General features: G+C 44.0%; 1 protein-coding gene across 24 annotated transcripts in view; it reads left to right on the forward strand.

Moving 5' to 3' along the window:
• Dlg2 (discs large MAGUK scaffold protein 2) overlaps positions 1 to 12,077 on the forward strand; it is a 1,645,338-nt gene extending 1,633,261 nt beyond the window's left edge. For all 24 annotated transcript variants that reach the window (XM_041643707.1, XM_041642302.1, XM_041642110.1 and 21 more), the window contains 3 exons: positions 1,187 to 1,296; positions 5,667 to 5,758; positions 7,458 to 12,077. In XM_041643707.1, the coding sequence (XP_041499641.1) occupies positions 1,187 to 1,296; positions 5,667 to 5,758; positions 7,458 to 7,564 (309 nt within the window). In that variant the 3' untranslated portion in view covers positions 7,565 to 12,077. The remainder of the gene's footprint in view (positions 1 to 1,186; positions 1,297 to 5,666; positions 5,759 to 7,457) is intronic.
• The last annotated feature ends 530 nt before the right edge of the window (positions 12,078 to 12,607 follow it).

Consider the following 12,607-nt stretch of genomic DNA (forward strand, 5'->3'; position numbering starts at 1 on the left):
TGTGGTCAGGCATGAAGCCTCTTGCATGTCTCATGGGCATTCTAGTGGTCAATGGACTCTTGATTTTGTATACACATGAACTCTCCCTGTGTTCTTAATTGAGGACTGCTTCTACCTACATAAAAATGCCTTTTTTTTGTCTTGCGTAAAGATCTCCTAGCCTCAGAATAATCAGGCCACTTCTCTCCAGGAGGTAGAAGGAGATGTGGCAAATGACTCCTCTTCCAGATATATTTTATGACATAGCTCCCGGCAATGAGTGAGCATCCACTGCACTGGTAGTGAGGAGTACTGTAAAGGGACGGGCTTTTGATCTGCTAACAAATAAGCTTACACAGCACTGCACAGTCAGCATTTGACAATATAAAACTGAAGCCAGTGCTTATGTGTCTGCCTTCCAACACAAGAATTGCTTGCGTTCCTGTGATCGCCATCCTTATAGGTTTTACACTGATGCAGGATAAGAGGACAGAAGGGCTGCTCCAACCAGCAGTTCTGCCCATGTCTCTGCCCATGCTCCGGAGCTGGGTTTCAGGCTTCCTCCCGGTGAATTTGGGGCCAGTAGTGCTTAGTCTTCTCTCCTGTAAAATGCAGTCAGCAGTACCTACCTCACAGACCTAGAATTGTTCTTTGGAATTTTGGGTTTGGTTTGTTTTTTTTTTTTTTTTCAGTCTTTTTTTTTTATTTTTTTTTATTTTTTTTTAAATTTATTTATTTATTAAGGATTTCTGCCTCGTCCCCACAACCGCTTCCCATTTCCCTCCCCCTCCCCCGATCAAGTCCCCCTCCCTCATCTGCTCGAAGAGCAATCAGGGTTCCCTGACCTGTGGGAAGCCCAAGGACTGCCCACCTCTATCCAGGTCTCGTAAGGTGAGCATTCAAACTGCCTAGGCTCCCACAAAGCCAGTACGTGCAGTAGGATCAAAAACCCACTGCAATTGTTCTTGAATTCTCAGTATTCCTCATTGTCCGCTATGTTCAGCTAGTCCGGATTTATCCCATGCTTTTCAGACCTAGGCCAGCTGGCCTTGGTGAGATCCCAATAGAACATCCCCATTGTCTTTTTCAGTCTTTAAAAACCTATCATTTCATACCTTTTTCTAAAACATGCTTTAGTTTATTTCACTGGACACTGGCCTTTTTTCTTGCTATTTCTAACCTGGCGTTTTTCTTACCCTTCTGCCAGGGCAAGCACTGTATACTTGACGTGTCAGGAAACGCGATTAAACGGTTACAAGTGGCCCAGCTCTATCCCATCGCCATCTTCATAAAGCCCAAGTCCCTGGAGCCTCTGATGTAAGTAGAGGGCCCAAGTCCTCACGCAGCTCCCTGCTCCAAGTGCACAGCCGACCGCGGCAGTTTACCACAGAGGATCATGGCGGGAAATGCCAGCGCTGATCGTTGAGCGTTTCCCGTTTCTAATATATCTATTAAACTTTTTGAGTCAATAATTCTTTATGATCCTACAAATTGCTTTAACCTGTACATTTTCTGTTTGTTGGTAGTTTCATTTGGTCTAAGGGGTTTTTGGGTGGAGGGGGCAGTTATTTGAGTTTCTGGTTTTGGTTTTGGCAAATGGCAGGTTGACTCATTTTTACATTGTCTCTTAACTTTGAGAACAGTTTTACAGGTAAACCTTTAAATGTGGGCATTTTGTTTTGTTTTGTTTTGTTTTTATAGAGGGAACAAAGAATACTTCCTAATCTTTCCATTGACATTATATATCGCCCTTAGAATTCTGACTCTATGTTAAAACATACAGACTATGTTTCTCAACAGTCTTCCCTAGTGGCATGCCTATAATATCCTTAATAGATCCATCTCCACATCTGTGCACATATATCAGCATGGGAAGTGCATGGTTCACCAAAGGTCTTGTATAATACCTTTCTTCAAATAACAGTAAACAAAGTAGGCAGATATTCACAATCCACCAGAACACCCCTCTAGGCAACCCTACAGAACCGTGGAACTACTATAGGTAATGGGAGCAGAGCAGGGAGGTCAACGGCAGAGATGTGAAAACCGGACAGACAGGACAGCTCTCTGCTCTACCATGATCCATCGTCTAACCCCAGCACAAATTGCTTGAGCTCCCTTAGATCCTCAACTATAAACTAGGCATTAACGTGTACCTTGTAGAGTGAGGGCTGAAATGAGGTCATAGGGGCTCAGATTCCTTGTCAGAGTAAGTACTTGGAAATAGTACTCTTGCAAAAGATACGAGGTTGCTTTTTAGGGAGCATTAATTCAACCTTATCATGACGAAACACATAAGCGGATCCCAGGAGGATGCCAGAGATGACGTCAGTGCATCTGTTACAAGAGCCTAGCTCGAATGCTGCCTCCAGGCAGGCCTCAGATGAATGTTGTTGGAATGAGCCGTACAGAACACACTGGGAAACAATGCTTATAAAAATAGAAAGTATTTATTCCCAGAGATGAATGCCATTGTTTTCTGAGGGTAGCAGCTACCTGTCTGGTCTCTGAGGAGACCAGACAATTTGTCTGGCTGCAAACTGAGCCACCGCAGTTGGAATGACAGCTGCGAGAATTAACGTAACCTAAAAATGCATAGTTGACCTCTGGGGAAAGCACCAGAGTTATAGCCCAAAAGCAAAGGATATCCCCCAAAGTAAAGGCAAACAAGGGTTGTTGCTAAGATAAGTCAATAAAATTAGAAGCTGATGGGAAAACATTGACCACAATTACCACATAGGAAACTGTGTTGTTAATAAAAGAGCCCTCCTGTTACTACTCCAGCAGCATGCAGTAAACTTCTCCTGAGCTGGGTATCACATAAAGTTAGTTAACAACCACAGATGTCATGATGGAGAGTGGTTTATCAACTGTAGACAGCCGCACACACAAAGCTATGCAATGCTAACATTAAGAAGAGAAAGGTAGCAATTGCCTCTTGGGAACAGCATCATCAAAGCTCATGTCAGAAATAGAAATTAGTCCACGTCACAAACACACTGCAGGACCGATGGCTGCCTAGGGAAGTAAAACCTGAGGGACCAGGAGCACATTAGTCCAGCGTGACTTTGGGAGACAGCCCATCTGGTACTTAGTGGAAGAGCTGCTTCCTTCCCTGACTACCAGATGACTTATTTAGTTCCACCTTAGGGTCCTGTCACAGGCACTTACCACCAAGGAAAGTTAAGCATGCCAAAGTCTAGATGTCACAAGAGGACAGTGCCTTTGGCATTATTTGCTGCGGCCATATTCATGGATCCCCACTGCAGTGGTAATGGCGCCCAGCCCCATGCGCTCTCATTCCTAAAGGCTGGCTGTTTGTGGTTCACTCTCTCCTGAAGCTTTTACTTCAGGAGCCATGCTGTCCTGAATTGCCCATCCCCCAGGAAGGGCCAAAGCTCGGTCAGCTGGAAGACAAGGGTGGCAGCTGTCACTGTGAGTCAGGGACACGCCATCGCACACATTACTTCCTGTGTGCACCAGCCACAGAGCTTATGAGCAAGCACACAGCTGCCTCTTCTGGGGAACGTCAGTTCAAGGCCATATATGAAAGGGATGTTTCCATAATGGGCTGCCTTCTGACTTCCAGACCTTCCCCATTGCGATGAGATGCTTTACTGTGCACCCTACCCCCGCCTAAGGTCTTTTATGGCTTTGCGCTCATGATGCATTGTGTTTACCCCTACATGTATCTGTGCCATGATTATGTTTATTTGCCTCAACCACCATTTAGTCCTTCCGTCGCTCATCCAACAAGTGTTGAATCAGCCTAATGAACAAGCCGTAGGTTCCTCCCTCAAGGAGCTCGAAGCTTAGTCGTGAACTCTGAGGAATGTGATGGGACTATTCATAGCAACAAGGTTCAGGAAACACCTACTTTGGACATCAGCTCTCTGTGGCATCCAAACTCATGCCCAACTTCTTTCTTCACATAGCGAAGCTTGGCATCTTTTGGAACATGGCTATCACATGACCTCTGTTAGACTGTGGTTGTGGGAAGGGGCTCAACTTCCTACTCTAGGATCCTGATTACCTTACAGATAACTTAGGGGTATCCCCTGACTACTCCAGTCCCCATAACTTGCACTAGCAAAGGGATTGACTAAGCCCAGGCACTCCAAACCTGGGAACTCTGGCCCCTAAGTGGCATGCAAGGCTTGGATGCTTCAGAAATGTACCTAACTTGGCAAACAAAATGTCTATTCATTTGGTTGAACCTTTACTTTCAATGCCTAGAGATTCTGAGACGATAACACTAATACTGGTTAGGAGTCAATAAGTTCATTGTAGAAAGAATAGAGAAATATCCATTTTCTTCCCACCTTCTTTGTCCTTGAGCCTAGATAGCATTTAAGGTATCATATGTTCAAACAACATGTCTATAGACCCAACTAGTAGAAAAAGTCCTGGGTATAATTCCTTTTTAGTCATTTTCCTACCTGAAAAAAAAAAATCAAGCAGGCATCAGAGTTTCTTTCTGTTTGGGCTTTTAAAATGTATTCTAATTTAGAGATGGTAAGTGTGTGTGTTGATGGGATATGGTATAATAGTTGTATTCATAAGCACAAAATGTAATGGTCAAGTCAGGTGCCTCAAACATTTGTTGCTTGAATCTAATCTTTAGATCATTCCAAATCCCTATTAGTTGCTTTGAACTAGTCAATCAATTGCTGGCAACCACGTTTACCCTAGTGTGCTATTAAACATTAGAAACTGTTCTGACTGGACTCTATACCTACTATGCTAGAGATCCTTCTACACCAAGCTCCTCCATTCTAGCTCACCATTTGACTAAATCGTTTGATTATAGTCTTATTTGAAGATATTGTGGTCCCAGCACTTTTCAGTTATTCTGTGTCCACTGGAGTGTCCACCTTCAGCAGACACTCCCACTGTCATCTGATCATGAGAACAAGAAGTTCTAGTCACTACGGGCCTGCCTCAACATTTGGAGTTGAGTAGTTAGAACTGCAGAAGCCTCGGGGGTCTGCTCATCTTAACATAAGGCTCTAGAAGCTCTGTTTCTGCTCACCAGATTTGCATGGTGGGTGAACAGACCTTAAGAGGGATGACGGCAAGGAACTAAACCTTTTGTAAGGTTAGGATCTGAGAACAGGCAAATCCGGTCATCTGGGGTATAGTGCTGCCTAAAAAACCCAGGTACCCTCCCCCTCTTTCCTCCCTCTGACCACTTCTGGAAGACTGTCTTCAGTTCTGTGTCTTACATATATTTTAGAGATGGGGAAATCTACCCAAAGGAAGTTTAGGTTTAGAAATACAACAAAGAAGTAGCTGGAGGACAGTCTGTTCTGATGAAGCAGAACCTCAAACAACACACAAGTGCTTCATTTAAATACTCTAAGGCCTGCTGGAGAGGAAGTTCAGTCTCGCTTTAGAGACTTCAGGAACCAAACAGACCACACCAGGGTCTACAGATCACAAAGAGACAGGTTCCACTTCCATCCAATATTACACACGATGCCTATCCTCCAAGAAAGTGGATGCCCTGGCATGGAACCCTCAACGCCTGAAAAGGTTCCACCAACAATGAATCCTAAATGAAGCCTCAACAGCTACTAAGATTAAACGATGCCTCCTATGGGGTTCTTTTTTGGCTATGCATTTTAAAATAGGAGGGATAAGGTATAGTCTCTTCATGTCCTAATAGCAAACCCTCATTTTCTCAGGGAGATGAATAAGCGTCTAACAGAGGAACAAGCAAAGAAAACCTATGACCGGGCAATTAAACTAGAACAAGAATTTGGAGAATATTTTACAGGTAAGTTTCCTTGGCCCAGATACTACAAGAAAAGAAGATAAGTTGAGTGCTATTGTACTTAGAATAGGTTCCATGCCTGCTAAAGCTAAGCCCCAAAACTTTCTAGTTGAGATTGCCTAGTATTTTTTTATTTATTTATTTATTTGATGCTGTCTGCCTTATCCAGTTGGTTTAGGGTTCTGGATTCTCTCCTCTCTGAGTCAGCTGTTAGCTCACTCCTAGTTCTCCACTGGCTCTAAATCACGAATGGTAGATGCCCCTGAGCTATCTTCCCACTACTAAGGAGATCTTAGGCATGATGCCTCACGAGACTATCTCCCTGGTAGATTCAGAAAACTGGAGAGGCTCAGTCTCAGACCTCAGCCTGTCTCCTCAGTCAGGAGCATGAGAAGGACATGCTTGGAGATGTTTCAGTTAACGCTGTTGCAAGTTCAATAATAGCTTTTGATTTTTTTAAAAGTGTCTTTGGCAACATGCTGTTTTCGGGATAGAATACATATTTCTTATGGATGTCCTTAGCTTTCTCTTCTTCCCTGTACTCATGAAACACTGGCTAAACCCAGAGAGAAACCAGCCTTGGTGAATTTTGTCTTGTAGCGGATTCGCAATGATTTATCAACAAGATAGAGTTGGCGATGTAGTAGAGTATTTAACTGGCTAACACAAGGTGCCAACTTTGACCCCTCCAAATACAACACCGTCTAAAAATAACATTAAATATAACAACTTCCCTCATGAATTACTGGCATGAAATGAGATGGGTTTTGATGTAGTTATTTTGAATCGTATTCAGAACACTAAAGGAGCCAATAACAGGGCAGTCCACAGCTATTCTTACTTAAGTTAATGCTAAGGTTTCTCTCAGTAATGTGAGTGATACGTCATTCTAAAAGATAAAAGAACATCCAGATGGGAAAAGTCAAAGGGCTGCAGAGATGGCTCAGCAGTTAAGAACACTTGCTGCTCTTCTAGAGGATCAAAGTTCACTTCCAAGGTGGGAAAATTAAGTCAAAATAACGACTGTTTGGCTCATAGTTTGCATTCATTAGTGTGATCTGAAAATTGTATTTGAAACCAAAAGATGCAAGCTCTATTTCAATAATAGTTTGTCTTGAAGCCTTGGTAACAGATGGGTCATGCTGATGTTTTGGAGACCCAAGTCCAAGATAGTATTTATTCAAAGGAAACAACAAAATGTGTTTAAATCTATGCTGAGAACTGAGTGTTTTTAGTAATTTACAGTTAACTCAACATTTCGGTCTAAAACTCTTATTATTTCCATATCTATACAAGACCTGAATTTCTGCCTTCACTAGAGTGAATTAAAGAAACCCTATGGCCAGACAGGGAGTTTTCCTTCTGAAACTGCCGTGTGCTGTGCTCTGCTCCGGTGCCTGGTTCAGAATAGGCATCCATGAAACAAGCAAATGATTCATTGCTAGAACTGGGAATGAACACAGAAACATTGGGACACATTTATTACTGACCTGGGGCACAGAGAGAACACACTGTTCCTTGTAGGCATCATTGGCGTGACCACGCTCCTGTGACAGGTCTTTCTTACTTATCGGAAGGGGACATTAAGATTCCTGATGAGTTGTCTGTCACTGATTTGAGTTTCTGTTGTGTGAGAGATCACTGACTGTCCTTACTTCAAGGGGACGCCTCCTAATCCTGGGTGTTTCTGTCTTGGTAACAGCTATTGTCCAAGGAGACACCTTAGAAGACATATATAACCAATGCAAGCTTGTTATTGAAGAGCAGTCTGGGCCCTTCGTCTGGATTCCCTCAAAGGAGAAGTTATAAATTAGCTCCTGCACCTCCGACAACGGCAGAAGAGCATTTAGAACAACAAAATATATATAATATAATACTTGGAGGCTTTTACGTTTTTGTTGCATTTATGTTTTTGCAGTCAATGTGAATCCTTATGAATGTACAACACACTGTGTGAAGCCAGGAAGGAAACAGAGGCCAAAGGGTGGGACGGAAAAGACATCGCAGGAAGGCTTTGGTTTGCTCAAAGTACCAGGTGTAGGGATGAACCTCTGGTGGGCTCTCTGCCCTAGAGATGGGCAGCCTTCTCACCCCAGCAGATGTGCAGAGCTGATTTAGCTGCAGAGCTCTCTGTGGTTTTTGCTTTAAGAAAAGTTGCCAGCACTCGAACCTCACCAACCTCCCCCCTTACCCACACCTCTGTAATTGGTACACTTTGAATTTTATAACTATGCACATCCTTTGATTTCTTAACAAGCAAAGGAAATAAGGAAACCAGAAAGAGTCCCTTTGGAGGAGACGTACTATCAGGGGAGGGCGATGGCTTAGTTTCCTTGGCTGGCGTGTGCAAAGACAAGCGTGTCGTAAAACAGGCAGCGGGTGTGCAGGGCTGACCTTGCCGAGGAGGGGATTCCACCTGGACTAGCTTTATGATTGTCGATTTTGCCATTTATAAGCTGAAAGATGGCACTAACGATGAGAATAATTTATACAATAAAATATATTAAATGTATAGAAATGAATTTCTATAGGTTAAAAGTTTTGTGAAATATTTTGTAAAGATGAAGAAAACCATTGAAAGACTAAATGTACGTACTCTCAGCGGATGATCAAATTTGAAAATTTGAGGTTGCACTCTCCCCTTGTTGCCAATGACCCATTCAGAGCATCAGCGTTCCCCCCAGGTCTGCCTAAGACTCCTTCCTCACCCACCTCCTCATCCCCATCCCACTCACACGCTAGTGATACGCTCTTATGGGACACATCCCTTAATAGTTACCCTCATGATATTTTTGGAAGAGATATTTTTCTGTTACTTTTTTTAAAGCCAATTGCTTTTCAGAGATAAACTCACACAGATAATCAAAAGGGGACGATTGCTTTTCTCCAGTTAAATAGCCTGAGCCAACCATGTAGATAGTCAAATTCAACTTTTGTTCCTAGTCGCTTGCATACAGTTCAAGAACCATTCAGTATTCCGGCAAACCAGAAGTCATTAGGATTATCTTTTCTTTGTTTCACAGAGCAACTAGGTGTTTTGTAACAGCCCAGGTTGGCATTGCAGGGGGAGACCTGTCCTAAGATGCGCTATTTCTCTGAGGAAGAGAAAAAAGAGAAGTTATCTGGTTGGGAGTGGTGAGGGATGCACTTTCCTTGTTTAGTATATAGGGCAAACCACAAGGCAAGGACAGTTGATGACTTTGAGCTCAACCAATTGAACTGCCTTCCTTAGGGCTGCACCTGGACCAAGTTCATTTTTCTAACAATTATGATAATGATGATTTGGGGGATTAAAAAAACCCTCCTGAAGCCTATAAGCTGAAACATAAGAGTTAGCTTCCCACTTTAGCACCGATGGTGACGTCAGCACTGGTTCTGCCCAAGGTGTTCAGAGAGAGACTTTTTAAGTGTTATTAATAACTACTCATACCTGGGTTCTCTACATACCCAGGTTAAGCCCCATCGCCTTATTTCTGGGGTACATCAAGACCTGGCAGGGATTCTGCCACACTGTGCAGCCAACCAGCATGTAGGCTGGAGGACAAGAACAAAAGACAGAGCCATCAGAGTGATGGGGCTTCTTCTAAGTTAGAACATCGGGGCTTACAACCGAGTCTCTTTCCAAAATCAAGGGTCGTTCATACCATCGTCTGCCTAGCTGCAGTCACCAGAACAAACATTAAAATACAAAAGTATGCCTCTACCTATATGGTCTTGAGGCTGCCTTTGCAGCTGGGCTTTTCTTTCCCCCTCTCATAGGAGAGTTCAGTTTTCCAGAGATAGCCTTAGAGGGCTCACAATGTGAAATGATGCTCCCATGCCTGCCAATCATCAGTTTCAGGTCGAGGCCAACTTCCATCAAGATTGCTCTCCGGAGTTCTCTGCCACTAGAATGCCATTCCTGATCCCAGCTCTCTTTATAGGCCACCATGATAACTTCTTTGGTTTCTCCACTGAGCATGCAACCACTTTACCTTAGAGGACTGTCATTAACGAGTAGATGTTTTCTCCAGTTGTGCAGTGTGCTTTCCATTTGATAGTATTGCTGTGGCTGAGTACAATCAAATTGAACCACAAACCATTGGTTTTGTAGTAATATAATTATTTATTTTCCCAGTGTAGATGCTTCCAGATTAGCATTAGCACTGATTTTTTATGTAGATTTATATAAATATATATACATATATATTTGCTTGAAGACTCGCCAAGCACCTTGGTGAGAGGGTCTTTCCTATAGAATTCACTCATCCATTTTGTTGTTTTGTCTTGCGCTTCCCAATGTTGAGGTCTCTATGGCTCCAAGGAACTGGTGTATTTTGCAGCAAATCCGACATCTATGAAAATGGCATGAAAGTCACCCAGATCCCATCTGGTGCAAATGCGCCTGGAGCCTTGGGCCAGACTGGTGCTAACACTGCAAACTTTGTCCGGAGCTCTCCCCAATCTGAAGGCTCGCGGGGGGCACAGTGTCACCTTCTCATGCTGGGCCCTTTCGGAAAAGTGCCAGATCGCGTCACTGGTGCTATTTTTCATGCTCTGGTACAATGTGTAGCACCATGGGGGTCTCAGCTTTACCAAAACTGAAATCTCACCTGTCAGCCAATTATCGCTGAGGCATTCATTCGCTTATCGCTCTTTTCCATGAGAGTTGATGGCCTACTCTTGGAAGGCCTTTTCTCCCGGACCCAAATTCAGGGGTTGGTTCTATCCACTTGGCAAGCCCATCTAGATGAAGCTGCACTCAGAAGCCTCTGTGAGCTGTCTTAGATCCTACTGCCAGCCCTTCAGGACGCAGCCAGGGATGCTCTACCCACCTCTGGCGCTCACCTATTCCTTCCCCTCATTTTATCTACGGCTTTCCTTCTCTCATCGCCTCTGCCATTTTGACCCTCTTCTATCCTTCCTGGGTTGTGGGCCTTGCCCCTCCTCTCTCCCCTTTCTTTCCCGGTCCATCTCTTCTTCACCTCCATCTCCTGCTTCCCTTTGTAACCCTTTCTCCCAAGCTCCTCCTCCCTCTTCTTGCCTAGCGCCGATTGCCGCAACCCACACCCTCAATTTCCCTGTCCTCTAAAGGGCTCAGGCTGATTCAGACAGCAAGTCCACGCAATGGACTAACAACGCAAATCCTTGGGGTCACCATTTTACTTACTCAGCCCAGAAAGCAAAGCTGAGTGTGAGGCCCTGACCTGGAGCCGGCCTGCACCACTGCCCTGGCAGTGCTGATGCAAGAGCTGCGGGCCCCTGGCACCCGGAAGCCTCTGCCTGGACCTCCCAGTCTCCAGGAACTCCCTCCCAGCCCCACCCAGGCTGAGGATGCTTTCTTTTAACAGAGGCAAACTCTGGCCCCAACAACTACTGTCATAAAAAAAAAAAAACCTCACTGAAGCCATGACACCGCCCTGTTTTGGAGAGAGAGAGATTTCCCCTCCTTTCTTTTTCTCATTTCCACGTGAAGCCCCTTCTGCTTTTCAGCTGGTGATTGCTCTGGTGAGATTGGATAGACTCGCTAGCGATATGAACATCTTCTTTACTGTCTTGGTCCTGCCTAAAAGTTTCTACAAAACGCATTTAAGCTGAGGACTAAGACTAAATCCCTAAATTTATTATACTAATGAGTCACTCACTCCTGGGGAGACATCAGTTCCCTTAAAGCATGTGGAGCGTCTCCTGTGACAACTGAGTCTCCAGGAAGCTCCGTAGAGAATTCTGTGGGTATGCACCAGGTAAAATGGTAGATATGGGGTGCATACCGCGTAGACACGTTACATGAGGTACAATTCAACGTGGTTGGACACACATTCACACTTCAATCTGTAAATATCCTTCCTCACTGAAACCTGTGCTTCAGGAATCCTTTCTTGTACAGCTGTGCAGCTTCTTGTAGCAGCTGAAGACAAGCTAAGGCAGGCAGAAAATGTCGCCGACGATCAGCTGAAGGAGTGCGAGATCTCCCTTGCAGCTCAGGAGGCCGGACAGCCAAGTGGCCCGGTTGACTCCCACTGGGATGGAAAACTTTTCTTCTTTTCAAATTTGTGTTTCCTAAGTGTATCTTACCTTCTGAGTGCACCAGGTTGTACCCGTTAGATCCTTTTCCTATGACAGTTTTTTGTGCTTCTCCCTGACAGGATGTTTTCTCCACCGAGCTGTAATGTGGGAGGGGAGGAGAGGGGAGGGGAGGGAGTTGCAGAGAGAGACTTACTCCGGGCCTGGCTGGAGTTTACAGAGATCCTGCACAGCTTATACTCCTGTTAAGTGTAAATATTCAACACTTCCATTCCATTTGTGTAAAAAAAAAAATAAAGCACACACGTTATAAAATCAAGATGTATATTTCCTACTCCGTGTGTCCGTGAGTATTTATTCGATTCCCCCACTGGCGGTGGCGCCCCCATTGGCAAGCTGCTTGATAGCGTGTTTATAAACATGTCGCGCTTTGCTTTCGTTCCTAGTCAAACATTTCCTACTTTATAGCAAAATTATATTCTCCCAAGGCATAATTTGTGTTATTTCATAAGAGAATCACTCATTTCTATTTTTACCAAATATGTCTGATTTCAGAGCAAAAAATGCACTTAGAGTGTGTTTGCCCTGGAAAACACTGGCACCGCTGAGAGGAGCTTGACGGGGCTGCATTTGCATAGTTTTCAATATTTGATTATCATCCTGCCTGCTTTTAATCAGAAGTTTTTTACAAGAATGAATAATGCATTAAAAGTTAGGCTTTCTAAGACATCTTCTATATGAAGAAAAAATTCCCAATATCAGAATGTTTTTTCCCCTTTGTCTAATACTTAAGGCACAAAGAAAGGCCTAATTTGGAGACACAATGTCATTCGTTATATCCTGGGGCCA

Source organism: Microtus oregoni, unplaced genomic scaffold (assembly GCF_018167655.1).
Source record: "Microtus oregoni isolate MIOR12 unplaced genomic scaffold, Mior012 000000F_ref0000247, whole genome shotgun sequence".
NCBI lineage: Eukaryota > Metazoa > Chordata > Mammalia > Rodentia > Cricetidae > Microtus > Microtus oregoni.